Here is a 19828-nt window from a genome sequence, read left to right as displayed (position 1 = left end):
GTTAAAAGTTTGTGTAAAGTTATGTTGACGTATATGTGGTGCGTTTTTTCTAAAACATAATTGAGTTTGTATTGAGTTTTTTTTTTTTTTTTCCTCCAAATGTACACTACTTTTTCTATAAAAAAAAAAATTACTAAAAAATGCTTTTTTTTCTTCTATTCCTTCAAATCTAACAAAACTTCTACCAAGTAAACATATATCATACTTTGACACCTTATATTTCAATAAAATGAACATTTTTCTCTACTCCCTAACCTTCAATTTTGAACTCTCACTTAATTTTAACTCCATCATAAATGTTAGCTAAAAAGAGAACAATTCCAATCTTGTTTCGTTGTTTGTCCACTAGTTGGAGGAAATGTGCAAACGTCTATTTACGTGTTCACAAAAAATAGAGTTATCACTAACGGTCTCATTATAGGTGGCCTTCATCGAAGTTGGTCTCTTGATTATATGTTAGTGTTGGTTGCCAGAGATGGTTGTCATTGAAGTTGATCATCCAAAGTGATATTCATCGAAGTTTGTGGTTAGAGGTGGTTATTGGAGCCTAGAGTTGGTCACCTAAAGGTGGCTACTCAAAATATGTCAATGGAGTTGCTTGTGCAAAGGTAGTCATTAGAGTTAGTGACTAGGATTTTGGTCGGAGGTGGTTAGCGGAGCCCCAAGTTGGTTGATGAAATTGGCGACACGAAGGTAGAAGTCGAAGTATGTCACTGAAATTGCTTGTGTGAAGGTGATCATCAAAGTTGGTCATATAAGCTCAAAGTTGTCGGAGTATGTCACCGAAGTGTGGTAGTGGTAATTGTTAATGGAGGCCAATGGGGGAAACCATTTAAAACATTGAATGGACGAAGAATTGGAGAGAGTTGGAGTAAGTTGGTAAAATAACCAACTCAATTCCATCAACAAAATTAGCAAATTTAATTTTGTAAATATTTTATCAATTGCTATTTTTAAAGGCATCGAAAGCAAAATAATTGATTTTGAATAATATAAATTATTTTAAATGATATAACACTATAAATATTGTAAAAATATATATTTTTTTCAAGTATAGAGCATCAAGTGATAAACATATATATAACATAAATAAAACGTAGAACATCAAGTATTGAAGAGTGAGCATTAAAGCATCGAGTGAGCATCTAGTATCTAGTATCTAGTATCTAAAATATAACATAGAGAATATAATATAAAGCATAGAACATCAAGTATCGAGCATTAAGTACAATAGATCGTGCATCAATTAGCGTTTTTCAATTATAAGTGTACTGCAAATTTATAAGGATGAATTAGTAAATTCACAAGATGCTAGTGCAAGCAGAAGTTCATTTTTGAGTCACTTCTAAAACTCTAGTCATTTTTATTAGATAGGCATTCAAATGATGTTACATCCATATGAATCACTCCTCATATTCGTCTTCCATGAATTATTTTATAAAAAATAAAAAAAAAGCATTAAGCATTAACAACTACTCTAAATTGAAATGTTGATACTTCTATTTCTATTAAAAGCAATGATTGCAACACTAATAAAAATGGGTTTATGAGAGCTTAAAGAAGAAGTGTGTTAGATGATTATAGATAAAAGGTAAGATTAAAGTTGGATAGTTCAAAAATGAAATGGACAAAAAGTTAGGAGTGGAGGAGATATTATATATTTGTTGTACCAACATATTATTTGTCCTTTTGGCTCCCCATTCTAATAGCAATGATGCCAAAGCTATACTTTCAAACTTGAGCTATACTTTCAAACTTGAGCTATACTTTCAAACTTGTACTAAAGTCAATTTGTATGGACTTGTGGCATTCATGACTTCATCAATCACAACAATTACTTCCCTTTTCTTTTCTTTTTCTTTTGTGTAATAGAGATGTTTATAGGTGAGGATAGTGATTTCTTATCCTTTATCTCTCTTTTGTTAAATTATAAGTTTAACCAAAACCATTACATCCCATATCTATATATGATTATAAATATCATCTTTCACCTTATATGAAATAGGTTTTTTAACTTTTCAACAATGTCTAACATAGCATTGACACAATATTGAACATTGTTTCAAAGTTAACATATAATTGAACTTTGTGTTTTATATGTCAATATTAAGTAACTCTCTCTTTCTCTAAATTTAGCGCATTTTTAATTCATTATTATTTATTTACATTGTTATTATTTCTACCTTTCTTTTATGAATTTTGTTAGTGTTGTAAATTTAATTGCATTTATTGTCAAATAGTGATGAGAATGGTACAGTAACAAGAAGCAATGGTAATTTAATCTTCATATATTGAATTGGATGAGCTTTGTGAGATGATGATGAGAAAGGCACATCAATAAAGCTGCCTTTTTCTTTGTGTATTGCCATCACATACTTCCCATAATTGGTCCCTCAACCTCAACCTCAACCTCCCAACTTCCCAACTTCCTTTTTTTTTCTCTTTCTTTTTTCTAACAACTTGTACAAATCCTTTTTCTCTACTTTTATCATTTCAATTCTTTTACCTTTTTCTTTTTTCCCTTTTCCAAAACAAATTCTATTTCCCTTTCTCTAAACCTTGCTTGGTTTAGGGTAACATGAAGCACTAATATAATATATCAATATAAATAAGAAGAGGGAGATGAAAGACGAAAGGGTATTGACGTCGAGTCAAGAACAAATAGAAGAGTTTAGTTGTACATTGAAGTAGAAAAGGGAAGAGAAGAGGAGGGTGATTGAGTATTCACACATTTTTAAAATTTACGAGTATTTTTACAAGGAATTGCTAAAAACTTGGTGTCGTTTTAAAATTTGAACACTATTTTTAGGACTTTGAAAATTGACAAGGCATCAGAAAATTCTTCTATTACAATCAAACAAATAAAAGGTTTTGTATTCAAACCTTCACCAAAAAAACTTTCTTTTCTTTGTTACATTGTTGTTTATTTTTCACGGTGTTCGCCTTGGGATCTATTGTACTATCCAAAATACACACTTTTCTGCCTTTCTATTATTGTCTTTAGTCCCAAGCCGATCCACAAGTTTCTCAAGTTTTATCTCTTTGCGTTTATGTTTGAGATAATTTTTCAAATCTCTCCATGAGAGTGACAATTTTCAATTATTGTTGATACCTAAAAAGATTCACTTAAGGTCATATTCTCAGCATGGATTTACTTGGATTTCCTCAACCTGACTAGTTACAGTTCTTGAATCCACCAGTAATCCATAATTTTTTCCACCATTAATTTCTTTGAATCAACATAAATTTTCAATTTTTTGGCACGCATTACCCTCTACCAACAGAAGTTTCGGGTCCCAAATTGGCTAACTTTTCTGACGAAGATATGTCTATTTATTTTGGAGAATATGAGGCGCTAGAACTTATCCACAATGGTTCAAGAATTCAATGGCCTGCAAACCTTCAAAACCGATAAGCATGAACGCATGGTTGATATTAATGACTCATCATTCCTTCAGTCTTCCTATCTTGTAAGTATGCGCTGATGCTACTTATTATCTCGCTGTGGAAATGTTTGAATGTGCAATCATAGAGTCCATATCAGTTTCAAGAGTAGTTTGGCTTTTACCAAGATAACCTAAGATATAGAGGAAATGTCACTTGTGATTACACCAAATAACACATTATACGGTGGAGATATGCACGAGGTGCAAATCTTTATTTGGGTTGTTCTTGCTTGCCATACGTTAGAGTCTTGCAAGCATGTGACAACCACGATTTAGAAATTGGTGGACAACAAAGCACAAGACATATTTTAAGGATAATAGAACACCAATTTTGGTGAGCAACCCAAACTACTCAAGAATTGAGGGAGTAACCTAGGTGGTAAACATATTCATTTGGTTAAAGCAATGGCTCCTACCCTCCAAAAGGAGGCCAAGGAGCTTAGAGATGAAAGTGATGGTAGCAAAAGTGATCGTCATTGCAAGAGACCTTCGAAGAAAGCAAAGGCATTAGGTGATGATTTCTATGGAAAGGGTTTGAGTGCTCTGAAAATTCCTAAAGTTTCGACACTACTAGTTCACATATTTTTCTTTTCTTGTATTATTATTATTATTATTATTTATTATTATTATTATTATATTATTATTATTATTATTATTATTATTATTATTATTATTATTATTATTATTAATTATTATTATTATTATTATTGTTAGTGGATGATTTATTCATTACTTATTTCTATAGTCACCTTTAGATGATCATCTTCAAGAGCTTGAGCAATGCAACGATGAATCTTTGACACGGCCTCATGTTGTGGATTTGGCCATTAAAGAAGTTGGTACCTAAAAACTACTAGTTGCTGAACAAGCTGAACAATCATGTGCTCTCCTCGAGGAGAATCGACGTGGTAAGATGAAAGTGAATGAAAAAAATGTTAAAAATTTGAATCCTCCATCTAAAGGAAATGTCTGCCCCAAAGAAACTTCAGAGAATGTCATATCCACACATGCTCTTCTCCAGATTTCTAAGTTGTCTTTAAACACTTCCAAGAAGCAGATGGTAGGACACCCTGTGCCTTCTCATGGGTTGGTGAAAAGATAGTTTCAAACATACTTCAGAAAACGGCTTTATGCATGTGAGAGGACATTCAAGACAAGATCATGTGCACTCTTTTTAAATATATCTCAAGATTTAGACAAAATATAACGACGATACTTTCGAGAATTGCGAAGATAGGCAGACAACCTAACTCCTTGTTGAAGAATATTTAAACAACTATTTTAAGAGGGTAGACAATTTCAATGTTGTACAATCTTCGTATTTTGCGTAGTTGTCGTCTACAGACAAAGCTCATCAATTAGACAAGAAGCCTTAACTTTGATAAACCAATTACGAAAAGATGCCAAAGTTATTCAAGAGAGGGTTGCACAATTGGCTTTGGAAAAGATGGAACTAGAAAGCAGACTTCAAAGTATAAATACTGAGTCTAAACAGCTATCTATCTTATCTTGTGAGAAGAACGAAGACATAGACAAGAAAGAACTAGAAGTTGCAAAGATCCAGAATGAAGTCAACACTCCGGCTATCAAAGAAGAAGTCATCGAGGCTCTAGCTACAGTTCATAAGAGTATGGAGGCTACACACGAGGAATTTAAGAGCTTCATGTGGAAGATTTGACTTTGCTCCCCTTCCCTTTTTTTTATTCGTTTTCTTTTTTTAATTTCAGTAAATACAAAACTTTGCTTTAATGATAATGAAAATTTCTTATTTCATGTTGCTTACATACCATTTACTATGAGATTAAGTCATAATGTCGCTTACTAAACTTTTTTCTTGCACATATAACTGAACTTAAAGTTAACATTAAGCTGCCTACGTACCATTTTTATAACATTGAGATCAAATAGTTTGATTGGGTTTTTTTTTTTTTTTATCACTCACCTTTTAAGCTCGTGTGGGTTTGGAGATTATGCAGTTTAAGCTCTTGCGATAAAGAGCTTTTTACATAATGACGTTACACATAAAATGTCTTGAGAATCCTATCATTGATTGGGGCAACTTTTAATCTATCTCGATCAACAATCTTGTATACTTCATTTGTGTAAACTTCTTTGACAATGTAGGGTCTATTTCATTTCATTTAGGTGTGAACTTATTCCCTATATACCTTATCGTGATTATCGATCTTCTTATAGCAAGGGATTCCTTGATGACAATCCCAACTTTAGGAAACTCCATCAATTGCTTAAGAATGCTCTACGCAATGACAGAACCTTGATTCTGCTCCTGGATGATTTCCCTTGAACACTGTGGGTACAGGTCCTAGTCCTGTGTAACCGTCGCTTGCAATAGAAGATGTGCAAGTGTCGCTTATAGAAGATTTGGATTAAGCTTTCTTTATTGTCATTGGTTTGCTTGTAGATTTAGATGATGAGAGAGAGATAAGAGGTAGAGATATCCCATCGAACGTGTCAATTTGACCAAACAATATTTCTAATATTTGATCCTTTAATTTTCTCTCGATTGAATGTCTATATGTTTGATTTGAGGAAGCTACATCACATAATGTTTTTCTTCAATCTTGGAGGGTGGTCGACGAGAGTCTTCTTGTTCTTAGGAGAATTCTCTTTAAACTCGAGAGTCTTCTTGTTCTTGGGAGAATTCTCTTTAAACCCTATGGAGTAAAAATTTCTATCTCCACAGGTGAGGAGGACTCTTCTATTTATAGTCCTCTTATGGGCTTGGACTTTGTTGATCCATGGATCAGACTCATGGATCCAATCACATATATTTTTGTCATATTTAGCTCTCCAACTAAGTTAACCTTATTACATAAATTTTTGTCATATTTAGCTCTTAGGCTAAAATTGTACAAATAAATAATATTTAATTGAACCTAAAATAGTTAACTTTAACTTGAACCAACGATGAAAATGCGTGGCATCATCCTTATGTCAACACATGTCAACTTTTAATTAGTCCTAAAATTCAATTATTTGTACTTGGTCCAAAAATTCTTAAACCAAATATCATATCCAACATCATATTTGAAAAGCAACAACAAAATACTAAAATTACACACCTTTTTAGCTCACTTTTTCAAAAACCCTATACTCAAAAGATAAATATGATTGAATAATTGATAATTTTCTATCCAGGAAGAATAAATTAGTAACAAATAACAATTAAATGGTAATTCTATACCAAGGACATTGAACTTAACAAAACTATTTGCAAATAAATGTCTATAATCTAAGGTGTGAAACCATTGTTATCTTAGACAAGATGGGGGTTTCATATGCTACAAAAAGAGGGATACCACCATATGGGCGAGCCATGGCTGAAGAAGTTTAACCCAGTTCTGACCACCATGCCAGAGAGATCTCCTCCAAGTTGTTGCCTAAGACTTCAAACTCTGTATCCCGATTCCATGCTGCGAAAGAACTCCGTTTTCTCTACTGCTAATCCTATCTGACTATTCGACTATTCCTGCAACAGCAACAAACATCAAGACTGATCTTGTCCGCGGAAGTTTGTTAGATAGAGGGAGGTGTCCATACATGAAAAAACTTAACGAAACTCATCGTGGAAATCATAATCGTCCTCATCATCTTCGTTGAAAATGGCACTGTAAAATACGTAAGGATGATCGATCATTTCTGCCAAGGTGAGACGTCCATCTTTATCTGCATCAGCCTGTAAAATAAAGACAGAATGAAGATGTTAATCAACAGATGTAGTTGCTCCCTCTGGAAGATGAAAATATTTTCCAGGCCTAGTCTAATTCTAGATCTTATGCCTTATGGTAATGTTTTCTCATTTAGAAAACATTTGCAAGAAAGTTCTTCCATGTAAAATGATAAGATAAATGACGTCATACTATATCTTATGTTCTGAGGCTGATAGAGAACACTTGGTCTATCTTATTAAAATCAATGAGGACCATAATAACATTAACAATTATGCTACAGTTTATTGAGTTAAAAGTCAGATGCAATAGATTCATAATGAAATCTGATAAAGGAACTTCCAAGAGAATAACCATTCAGTCCACAAAGTGCAAACAGAAAACAATTGGTGTAATGACTGCGTTTTAATATGACCGATTTTACTACTCGTAAAATGAATTTTACACAATATTACTTATATGTGATGGGTGGTCGGTCAAGTAAAAATTAAAATAACTGTACAGAGTATAAAACAATCCATGGACAACCCAGCAAGCTCTCACTGATAGAGGAAAAGAAAGAGTAAATTGTTTCTACAACCATACATAAGAATCATGAGATGTTTGTTGATGACATTAATATGTGCCACAATATCCAAGCAATATCTCAATCGTAAAAGTAAAGCTAAAAAATTCATCGACTTGCATATGGGTTTTAAGATTCGTTATGGATGAGTACCTGCTGTATGATATATTCTGCCTGTTGTTTTGCATAGTAATGCTCTGATGGGTGAATTTTTCCAATTATAGGTAACAGCTCTTCATTAGACAGGTGTCTATGAAAAACAAAATACAACACACAAAATAATCCTTAAAGGTGTCAAATAGGATACAAAACTGTAGAATCATTGCTATAATCTTTTAATGAAACCAGACCCGTTCCTAGTAGATGGGTATATATTGGTTAGTAGGTGCCAATAGGTTCTCTCTAAGAATTATCTTTGGTTAGGATTAGGAGAGATGGGGAGCTCTTGAAATGTCTGTAGAATTGTTATTTATGTTCTTTTTAAAAATTACATTTTGTCAAACTGATTTTTATCAATTTTTTGTTTCTTTAATCTTTATTCAAAACCACAATTTCTTGGAGAGAAATGAAGAACATAGAAGGGCACTCAAGAGGATAGAAAAGAGAAAAAAAGAAGCCCAATCCCCGACAATAGAGATTCAACCCTTCCTACAATAAAGGACTCCAATCCAAAGAATGATCCCAAAAGATCAAGACAACATATAAATACAATTTGGTTTTACGATTTGGTATGGAAGCAAAATAAAAAAATGGGATTACAATGCCTGGTTATGTGAACAATCATTGGCAGTCTATCACATTCTTTTATTTACTCCTGGGACAACCTAGTAGGCCACTCATATTATTTCTAGACCTATTCCTAAAGCATGATTGGTGACATCATAATTTCCTGCAACTTTTCCATCATCGTGTCATAATTGACATTTTTTGTCACTTAGCTGGAATGACGGAGGTTATGAGATCTGCTTGCTCATTAAATATCTAAGTTACTAATTCTCCGAGTTTGGCATTTTAATCTTCAGCACCAATTAGTGCTTGTATTTGTGTTCTCAAAACATGCCTTTTCTTTTCTCTCTTTTCTTTTTCAGGTTGATAGTTTGGTTGAAGAGTTTGCAGATATAAATCGTAAAATGGAGAAAACAGGAACATTCACTATGGATAAGAAAAAGCTCCTTCAACTTGTTGGAAAGGCCAATTCAAATTTAGCAGATGTAATTCTCAAAGTTGGTCTTTTTGAGAGGTAAAACCCCGATAGTTGGTATTGGACTTATAGTATATTGGTCTAAACAGATAGCTGTCTTTTTATTTTATTTATTATTGTTTTGAAAAGGATACAATATAAAAAATGTTCATTAAGGAAATGCAAAGAGACTTGCAATGAAGAAACTAAAATGTTTGTCTCATGGCCAATCCAAGGGGTAATGGCAGCGGCATAGCTCTAGAAAGCGGCGGAATAAGAGACCACCCACAACGCAGGACATTCTTAAAAAGGAAGACCATCTGTCGTTAAGCATTCTTATACATCGTTTACTCGGAATTGTGCAGATATAGGAATAGTCTGGTTCCTCACAGTAAGAGACTTCCTTGCGGAAGTTTCCCATCACATAAGGAAATGAAAACAAGTTTCCCATCACGTAGGGAAATGAAAAGAGATATACTCAAAATACAAACCAATAAGCAAACAAAGTAGAAGAAAAAAGATCCTCAAAACAAATAAAGAGGCAAACAAAATCCAGTAAACATCGCTTGGAATTAAGACTTCATTGATTTATGCTAAAATAATATATTTCTTGTTTATTTCACAAATAGAAAGATTTTACTTAAATAAAACAACTCATTACAAAAAAGGAAAAAATAAATTTGGCAAATATTATACAACCAACACAATAAAATATAATACAATAAAGGAAATAATCAACATTTCCCCTCAAGCTGGTTTGAAGATATCAGTCATTGCTAGCTTGTCAATCAGTTTGTTGAATTGCCACTTTGGAAGGCCTTTAGTTAACACATCTGCAATTTGTTCTGTTGTCGGAAGGTAGGGTATGCATATTACTCCCACATTGGTCTTTTGCTTTATAAAGTGTTTATTGACTTCAGTATGTTACGTCTTGTTATAAAGGACTGAATTGTGGGCAATGGAAATTGCTGCCGTGATACTGCATGAGCATTGTTTGAGTGAATCCCAATTCTTCCAACAATCTTATTCATTTACACTCACAAATGCGTTGGGTTAAAGCTCTAAATTCTGCTTCTGCACTACTTCTTGCAACAGCACTCTGTTTTTTACTTTGCCAAGTAGCAAGATTTCCTCCAAGGAAGGGGCAGTAACCAGATCTCAGTCATGCAACCTGCCCAATTAGTATTAGTGTAAACGTTAACATTAGATGATCATGTCTTTGAAACAATGTGTCTTTTCCTCAAGTACCTTTCAAATACTTAGGATTCTATTCTATAAACGGCATAAAAGTGAGTTGGTCCAAGAGCATGCATGAACTGACTTTTGATACTAATTGCAAAAGCAATGTTAGGACGTGTGGGAAAGATATATGAGTCTTCCTACAAGTCTCTAGTACTTTTCTCTTTCCTTTATCTCATTCTTGGTTGCAACTTTCAATTTCAAATTCTGCTCAATGGGAGTTTCTGCTACCTTGCAACCAAGTAAACCTGTCTCTTTTAACAGATCAATAATATTCTTCCTTTGTTTGAAAAGAATGCCACTTTTGGACCTGGCAAACTTCATGCCTAGGAAGTACTTTAAAGTTCCTAGGTCCTTGATCTGGAAATCATCTGCCAACTTTTTCTTCACGAAAGTTTGTTCTGTCTCATCATTGCTTGTAAGAACGATATCATCAAATTAAACTATCAAAATCATAACCTTGTCATTTCCTGTATGTTTGTAGAATATCATATGATCGACTTGGCTTTGACTGAATCCATAGCCCGTGACTACTTTCTCGAATCAAATCAAGCTCTAGGAGACTGTTTGTTCCAAGGAATATACAAGCGTTCAAATCAAGCTCTAGGAGACTGTTTGAGACCGTATAATGATCTCTTTAACTTGCAAACTTTGTTAATCCCGAGATCTACCTTAAAACTAGGTGGCAAGTCCATAATTACCTCTTCTTTCAGTTCCCCATTGAGAAAGACATTCTTAACATCCAATTGATAAAGAGGCCAATCAAAGTTAGCTACAACAGACAACAAATTTCTAATAGAATTGATTTTGACAACTGTAGCAAATGTTTCTTGATAATCAACTCCATAGGTTTGAGTAAACCCCTCAGCAACCAATCCAACCTTGTACCTCTCGACACTACCATCAGCTTTACATTTTAGCGTAAACATCCACTTGCATCCAACTGTTTTCTTTTCTTTTCGTAGTTCAAGTATATCCCATGTAGAATTCATCTCTTCCATCACTGCTAATTTCCAATTCAATTCATTTGGGACCTCTTGTATATTCCTCGGAACAAACAGGTTGATTATTTTGGATGTAAAGGCTTTATGATTGTGAAAGTTTACGATAAGAAAGATAGTTTGCAATGAGATATTTGACAAATTTACTGGTACCTTTCCTGTTGGCAATTGTAATATCAAGATCAGAGACATTAGACAAGGAATTATGAGAAGAACGGGGAGAATTAGACGAAGTAAAAGGAGAATGTATGTTACCTGGATCTTCATAATCATTTATCGGGGTATTAGTTTGGTTTTGTGATAGATCATTCTCAATTCCTTCGAGTCAAGTTTCTTTTATTATAAAGCTGTAGTTCAGGTTTTTACTTGTCAAGTCAGTCTATAGTGGTTCTCCCCCTGAAGAACTCTCCACACTTGACGTCAAGAGTTAGCTCATAACTTTGGAATCAATGGTGTTTGGGATAGGTTAAGTGTCCCAAAAATTATCTTAAGGTTGGGGACTCCCTCTAAAGAGAATTTTGGCTAAAAAAAGGTTGATTTTCCAAAAACAGACATATCCATACTCTCAAAATACCTTTTAGTCGAAGTGTCAAAACATTTGTAAGCCTTCCTATAGGAGACAGCCTACAAAAATGCATTTAACAGCTTTAGGATCAAGTGAAGTACGAGTAGAGTTGGGATTATGAACATAAGTAGTGCAACCAAATAATTTAATTGGTAAGTCAGAGAAAAACCGAACAATAGGAAATCTTTTTTTAAAATTATTTAGAAGAGTTTTTAAATTCAAAACCTAAGAAGCACGAACACCGACACGAGATACGACACACCAGTTTTTTAACATATAGGATACAACATGCATAGGACACGACATGCAGAGGACACGTTCTTTTTTTAATTTTTTTGGTAGGTAGTTGGAGTAAAGGAGCCACTAACCTATCAAAACGGACTGCAATATTCCTCCACCACTGTTTCTTGCTTGATTATGAGAAATTGCCCACAAACTGAACCTTGGCATGATGAGCCAAATCGGATCAACAATCTTCGTTTCATATCATTCCAATTCAAAATTGGTTCTCGTTTGTCTGTGGCTTGGTACCAATTGAGAGCCGCTGCTTCGAAGCTAATGCTCCGCTGCTTTGAAGCTAATGACTGTCACTGTTAATTTTTTGGAATCAGTAAGTTTATGGATTTGTAAGTAACGATCGGATTCATTGAATACTGACATCTCAAACTTGTTTAATTTGCTATGATCCTGTTCACCCTCATTATTGTCTGAATGCATTGCTCCTATAGCCATAAATAGGTTCCACTGTGTTTGCCACTGTCGTATTCTTAATTTCCTCATTCGATTCCGAATTGGAAGGGCGATCTGACAATCCAACACCAGAAACTAGAGAAGCCAATAATGTTTGAGTGTCATCTGCATTCCTTCGTTGTTGTTCCAACTGTGCTATAAGGATAAAGCGTTGAACAATCTTAAGCAAGTGCAAGCAGCGTTTCTTCAATTTGTGGTAACTTCTGAACATCTACTTAAATCCTGGCAATTTCAAAATCAGTTACGCCTAACCGTTCTTCAATTTTCTTCTGTGCCACCTTTCCTATCATCCCCAGGTTGAGGGCTCTTATACCAGTATGATAGTTACTAAAGTAAAGTTCTTCTATTATAGATAATTTACTATTACATAGACCATTCCTCCCACACGAGAGAAACCCAAACACTTCAAACTAAAAGACTGTCTACCCATCTGCTAACTTAACTTCTTATTTAAACACATAACATAGCAACGGTAACATAACTTCCTTCATAACCAACTACTAACCACCTGAAGACTGAAACTAGTCAAGATAAATGCCCAAAACTACCCAAGATAATCATTCTTACTGTTGGATGATTCTCCCAACTCAATAATAACTACTTCTTTGCCCTTTTTGCCCCTGCGAGCATACTGATGTATAATCAGTGGCCTATCAAATACATTTTGCTTTTTATTTTATCTAGAGCCTCTTTAAAGCTTGGATTACGTCTTATGTGGTTTTCGCAGTACTTGGCGCCAGGATAATACTATTGTTCAGAAATGTATTTGACATCCTAACAGAACCAAGATCATAACATAGAAAAGTTTGCCTTTCAAGCTTGATATAAGTAAACAAAAATATATACATTCTTACCTTCTTATTATTATTAATATTCGTGCATAGAAAATTCGATCATAATATTGCTTTAATTGGTAGAATTTTGTTATCTTAGTGCTCTTTTATGTCTTTTTCCTTTGCCACTCAGATCAGAAATTGCGTGGAGGGATGCAAAATATGCTCAAATATATGAGTACCTTCGGGAAGAGTACGAGGTCACCCAGCGCTTTGGGAATCTAGATTTCAAATTGAAGTTTGTGGAGGTAATTTCATTCTATTCCATTCATTCCTTCAAAGTGGTTTTTTCCGTATAGTTGAGCCTCTTCTCTTGAACGTTCTTCTTAAATATCGTGGCAATAGCCAACTTGAAAGCAATATTATCTATTTTTGGTTATATGCAATGGAAAATGTGTTGAGAGGACGTGTAACCTCGTGAAAACTTTCGTATTTTCTTTAGTATTCTTTTTAAGGGAAAGAAAACCAATTTATACTAAATGTTGTATTAACTAAATCTCTCAACTTTCACAAGTGAATGAATTTAAATCCTTCATTCTTATTTCATTTTAAAATCGTTAAATCGTTAATGCATAATATTCACACATGTACAAGGCTTTAAATTCAAGGATTGGAACGTATTAAATCAAATGGATACTAGCAGCTTCTGATTAATTTTATTGGTTTTATCATATTCTTGTCCACTCTTTCTTCACTTATTTAGAAAAAGTTACATAACAACTTTTCCTACTGCTTCGGTAGAATTTTAGGAAAAGAATTTTTTTATTTAACAGTTTGGATGGTGGATATTATTTCGTGGGTATGAGCATTATTATCCCTGGACATTTAGATCCCAATGTTCAAGAATTAAATGTTTATTTTTTTTAAAGAAGAAGAATAAAAAAAATTAAAATATTGACATCAATATTCTAATCCGTGGTGAAGGGACGTGGTCCTATCAAAAGCTAGCTACTATTGTAGGAGAATCAATTCATAGTTCTTCAAGGAGTGAAGTTTTGAGGACTCTCTTTATTTAATTAGTTTAGAATGTTTCTTTAAGAAATTGGTTCTGCTAAATTGTTTCCAAGTGTTTGTGCTGTCCATCTGAAGTTTGTGTATTCTGAAGCTGACCCAAAATAATGCAAATGAAATCAGGGAGTGGGTGTGTTCCTTTTCCAAAAGCCGAGCTAAGGAAAAAATAATCAACATTCTCATTGTGATTTCCTTATTTAAATCTTTAACCTAGATTCTTCCACTTATATCATACTCACTGGAAGGAGGTTCTTTTACTTTTATGGAAATGATATTTCTTGAGATAGAACAGTGTTTAATTCTTCTCTAATAAATTTGCACCTTCCTTGCAGCATAACATTCATTTTCTTCAAGAAGTCCTCCAGAATAGGAAATCAGATCTCTTGGAATGGTGCATCATTGGCCTATTGAGCATTGAAAACATTATATCATTATATGAGATTGTTAAGGATTCAACTCCCATGCAACTCTGATTTGCCAGCGTCGCGGATGCAATTTTTGATCTGCAATTAGTAAAGTCTAATTTTTTTTGTTGTACTAATTATTTTCATAAAGATAATAATCTGATTTTCTTATATTTTTATTTGATCCTCCAGCTCTCCATATTACATTATGCTCATGTTGTCTTACATTATTGCATTATATATATAGATGCGCATAAACATACAACTATTGTAACTCGAACAAAATTCAGTTGGAGAAATTCATTACTATTTTACCTTCTAGTTTTCTTTTATGTAAATAACTATTGAAAAGTTTCCTAAAGTATGTTGATGTTGAGCCATAGCAAGTACTTTTAGAAGATGCAACTTATTCTCTCTAGGGAGAGATTCTTGAAACTGATCACAGATACAAAATTGTGTACATTTACAATAAGTTTAGGAATATTGTAATAGGTAGCAAAATAAGTTGAGATATTTTGCAAATGTGTCTTCCAGATTTCTACTATTGCAAATATGAGAAAGAATTCAAGTTATGATTTTGGTTATTTCTTTATATCCATTTATCTTCTTGATGAACCTAAACAAAGTTCCTACTTTCTCTTTTTTTTTTTTTTCCATTTGCATGCATGATCTTTTTCTCCTCTCAACATTTTTCTTCTTCGCAAGTGTGGTCTCAATCCTTATTTTCTTTGTCTTGACCATGATCAATAACTCAACTTTGAGGCGGTAGACGGTGTGGTGTTTGAGAAATTGTCAAGTGATTTTTATTATCTAATATGAAGTGTATGATAACATTCTTAGATCTATAAATTTACAAATTATTTACATCTGCAAACCTTTTATCAAAATAACAATGGACAGCAACAACGAGACAGTCAATTAATACATTATATAGCAAGTCTTCCATTTCGGGGAACAACTAACTATAGTCAAATTCATCACCATCTTCTCACAATTTCTGCCATTTTACAACAACTCCATAGGTCTTCCGCAACATTCCAAGTCAGTAGCTAATCTTAAGTACAAAAGTTCCTATGAGGGAGGCATAGTAGCTCTAAAATTTCTCATCCCCAAAAGTGTGTGTTGACGGACGATTAGAGAATTCGTCCAAGGAAAAGACTTAGAATTTTGAGGATTCATCTCAAGTTCAGTAGAGTAATTTTCCTGTATTTCATTTTATTTGATTGAATTTATTAATGAAATATTTCGTTTATAATCACTTTTTGGTTCACTGTGGTTTACACGAGATCTTTATAGAGAAATTTAATTTGTGAACTCCAACTTGTATTAATATGTATTTATGTTGATTTGATGCAATGAGTCATTTGATCTCCTGATTCTCTCTCACTTAGATGCTTATGCTTGATTTGAGGAAGCAGAGCACGTGTTCTTGAAGTTGAGTCTTGAAAGAAAGTTTGTATCTTCAAATGAAGCTCCAGTATCTATAGAGTTCTTTAGTGGCTTTTATGAACTTGAGTCTGGTTGATTTATGGACCAGAGCTAAATTAAATTTATTTTTTTGGCTCGATTGAATTTTAGTCTTAACCGAGTAAATAATATTAATTAAACTAAAATAATTAATTTGATCCAAACATGTGTATCATCCAAATTAACAAATTTATATTTTTTTTCAATTTTAATTTGGGACACATGTCAATTTTTAATTAGTCTTGAATTCAACGATAATGCGTGATTGATCTAAAATTTTTTATTCTACAACTATAATAGTATTGGGAATTGCCAAAAATAGGCCAAAAATGGGGTAGAAAAAGAGTTTTAGGATTGATTGTAAAAAAGTTGAGATTTAGGACAAATTTTGGGTAGAGGGATTTAAACCCGAGACCTCTTGGTTCTAAGTACATACATACAGGCGTTAGTTGAGCTTGGTTGACAATTTCTATACTTTTTTAAGTAACAAATAATTGGAGAAATTTTGTGGCTATATTTATGATTTTTCTCAAAGAACTTAAGGATCTTTATTTCCATTTCTATATATTGTGGGAATTTTTGCAGACATTGATATGGGTGAAACAAAGAAAGTAACCGAACAAACTAATATTGGACAGTTGGAGTTCAGCCCTGCACGACCTTTGACAAAGCCCTTCCCTCACTTCTAGCCACCATTGTCCATTGTTCATACCACCTAACACAACCTAGTGGTAGCATGTCACTTCCTCCTTGCCAGCCAGTTCACCCCAGCCTGTTCATAAAAGAAAAAAATCAATTTTTATGTTCTCCCCCAACCGACAGTGAGCTTCACGGTGACATCTATTCTAATCTACACTGACTTTCACCCTACTTCGACCACAACCAGACTTTCATAGTTAATAGGGTGGTAATTTTGCTGGTTTCGACATTATGTACATGCATGAGTTTAATCACCCCTCCCTCCTCTTTTCCTTTTCAGTTATGAGATTAAAGTGAGGGAATGACAAGAGAAGATCATGAACCAACGAAAATTACAGGTAATTATTGTTTTTCTTTTTTTCCTTAACTCTTTTTAGCCTTTTGAAATATTTTAGCAAAGAACTCATGTATGATCTGCATTGAGACTGTTCTTGAGTTGCTTTCATCAGACAAGTTTATGTTGTTTCAATTTTTCTGGGAAACTAAGAGTTGTTACTCTTGATTTTTTTTCGAGTATTTCTCAGTCTAAGAGTAATTTATCACTAAGCACATGATTTTGTTGGTAACATGCAAGATACAACCTGAATGGAATATCAAATACCATAATGTATTTGTCAGATCATGCAAGACAACTATACAAGCAGATAATTATGCTTATAGTAGCAATCGGCAATAAAATTATTTTTAAAATTTCAGTGTTCTAATTACCTTGTTATCCTAATTCCTATCTTCTTTCGCCTTGCAGATGTGTTGAAATTTGTCAGAATCTGTTTGAATGATGAACTTCATGCATACAATTGTTGTGGTTGTCACAACTGGAATCTATTAAACAAAATCAAATACTTGATAATAACTACCTCTCCACACTGTTATGTTTCTTGTTTTTTCGTTTTCAATAATTTGATCGGTTTTAGACTTTTGATTTATTTTCAATTAGAAGTAAATGAATGAAGGAAAAAGATAACAGAAAAAGTTGATTTTACTTTTACTATCATTTTCCTATGCTTTTTAGTTTATGGGGATAGATATTTGTTGGTGTTCCTTTTCTTAAGTTAGAAGAAAAAAGTTGGGGCATAACTTTACATGGACAATCAAGTCATTTTTTTTCTTAATTTGTGTCTTTTATAGCTAAAAGAAGAAAACTTAAGAATTACATATAAGTAGTATAAAGTCCTAATATAAGCTTGATAAAAAAATTTCCTTTAATTTTTACTCTGTTTATAAACTTATGAGGTTACAAATTGCAATATATTTTCTAATACCATATTATGAATAATTTGGATAGCTGGTTGTGTTTGAAAACTGTATCTTCTTCCATCGTCATTGGTTTATCGTTGCTTTCTTTTCATTTTTGTTAAATTTCAACAAATATCAAGTTGATGTGACTTTTATTGTAGGATATGGGTAATGTTTACAATTTCAAGGATTAGAACTTTTCGTTTATGTTGTTTATCAGACCTTCTATACATCTCTACAATTATATGATCTTTATGGTGAATACATTGTGCAAGGCCGTATATTATAAGATCAATACTGTTTTTTAAAGGAAAGAAAAATATATAATGTGCTACACACCAAATTTTCTTCAAAGAAAAAAAAACAAATTAAATATTTCCATACTTTCTTTTTGTAGTTTGTGATCCTAGCTAAACTCAGGTTAAAGAGTTATGTTTATATTTGTATATTTGAATGGAGTTAATTGCAAATACAACGATTAGATACAAAATATTTGCATATGTAACACATATTGTATTGCTAATATAAATATATCACTCATAGATTTTGCTATAATTATACTTGTTTAAACATACTAATACACACTTAATCTTCTTAGTTCAATAATGGTATGGAGTGGAACAAACTTCCTACGTTAGGATAAAAGGGTCACACAAATTACCTTCGTAGTAAACTTACTTTTGACATTATTCATTTAACTTAGGGTAAGTATAATGGATTAGCAATTTTATGAATAATAATTAAGTATATAACAATATCTTTTAAAAATTGTAAATGTAGCAAAATATATTTGTGATAGATTTATATCGTTAATAGACTCTTATGGCTTATAAGCGAATGACATATGTGATTTAAAATAACTGCAGCAATTAGTTTAAAATGTTGTTATATATCTACGAATTTCTTAATTGTTATATTCATTTGTCATTAGTTGTATTTAAAAGGGATGACCAGAAAAACATTAAAACAAGAGGTTTACTTTTGATAAAAGAAAATTTTAAATTTAAATTGCTAAAATAGCAAAATGTGCATGTCTAAGTGAAAATTATTCAACAATAATCACGGTCGAACTCAAACTCCCAAAAACAATGATTACATTTATTCCCTAATTTGCTAATTCATTTTGGATTAGGTTTTTTTTGACAACAATAAAAAAATTGAGGTGTGGAACAATGATATTATAAATGCCAAAGAGTAGTTAAGATGCAAAATATAAATTTATATTTGCAATATTAGGTCAAAATGAATGATAATTTAGTTAGATTTTTGTCAAATAAATAAAAATGTGAACCATACCAAAAGCAAATATAGATGCTTTTTTATTATTGAATTTTCATAGAATAAATAATAAAAAAAAGTAGAAAATATTTGCCTTTTAACTTTTTCTTTTTTAATTTTCATAGAAAATATTTAATCCAAAAATTAAATAACTCTCCTCCACGGTCAATTTTCTTTTCCCTCTTCTTCAACCTCAACGGTCTCTTTTATTTCAAATTTCTTTCCCCTTTTTCTTCTCCATCGGTTTACTCTGCCTCTCATCTCCCCTTCTCTTCTTCGTCTTCCTCAAACCCTGCGATTTCCTATCTCTCAAATTCCGTTTCGCTCTTCCTATACCTCCAAAATTTCGCTCTTCCTCTCTAACGTGAAGCAGCCAAGAAACTCTATCTTGCGACATACCCATCTCGTCGATCCACCACTTTCTTCTTCTTCTAGCCTTAACGGTGCCGAAATCAAGGGCGCAGA

General features: G+C 32.9%; 1 protein-coding gene and 1 long non-coding RNA gene across 2 annotated transcripts; one reads left to right on the top strand and one right to left on the bottom strand.

The window, feature by feature from the left end:
* Positions 1–6605: 6605 nt before the first annotated feature.
* LOC116404396 lies at positions 6606–8008 on the bottom strand. Its single transcript, XR_004217239.1, has 3 exons — positions 7854–8008; positions 7008–7143; positions 6606–6936 (listed from the first exon to the last, which is right to left on the bottom strand). It is a non-coding gene; the product is annotated as an uncharacterized LOC116404396 (long non-coding RNA).
* Positions 8009–8759: 751 nt separating this feature from the next.
* LOC116404377 lies at positions 8760–15044 on the top strand. The gene is made up of 3 exons (XM_031886705.1): positions 8760–8940; positions 13402–13516; positions 14612–15044. The coding sequence occupies exons 1-3, from the start codon at positions 8831–8833 to the stop codon at positions 14750–14752; spliced, it is 366 nt and encodes a 121-aa protein (XP_031742565.1). The 5' UTR covers positions 8760–8830; the 3' UTR covers positions 14753–15044.
* The last annotated feature ends 4784 nt before the right edge of the window (positions 15045–19828 follow it).

The sequence above is a fragment of the Cucumis sativus genome, chromosome 6, assembly GCF_000004075.3.
Source record: "Cucumis sativus cultivar 9930 chromosome 6, Cucumber_9930_V3, whole genome shotgun sequence".
In the NCBI taxonomy this organism is placed as follows: domain Eukaryota; kingdom Viridiplantae; phylum Streptophyta; class Magnoliopsida; order Cucurbitales; family Cucurbitaceae; genus Cucumis; species Cucumis sativus.
This window is presented reverse-complemented; position numbering and strand designations above follow the sequence as displayed.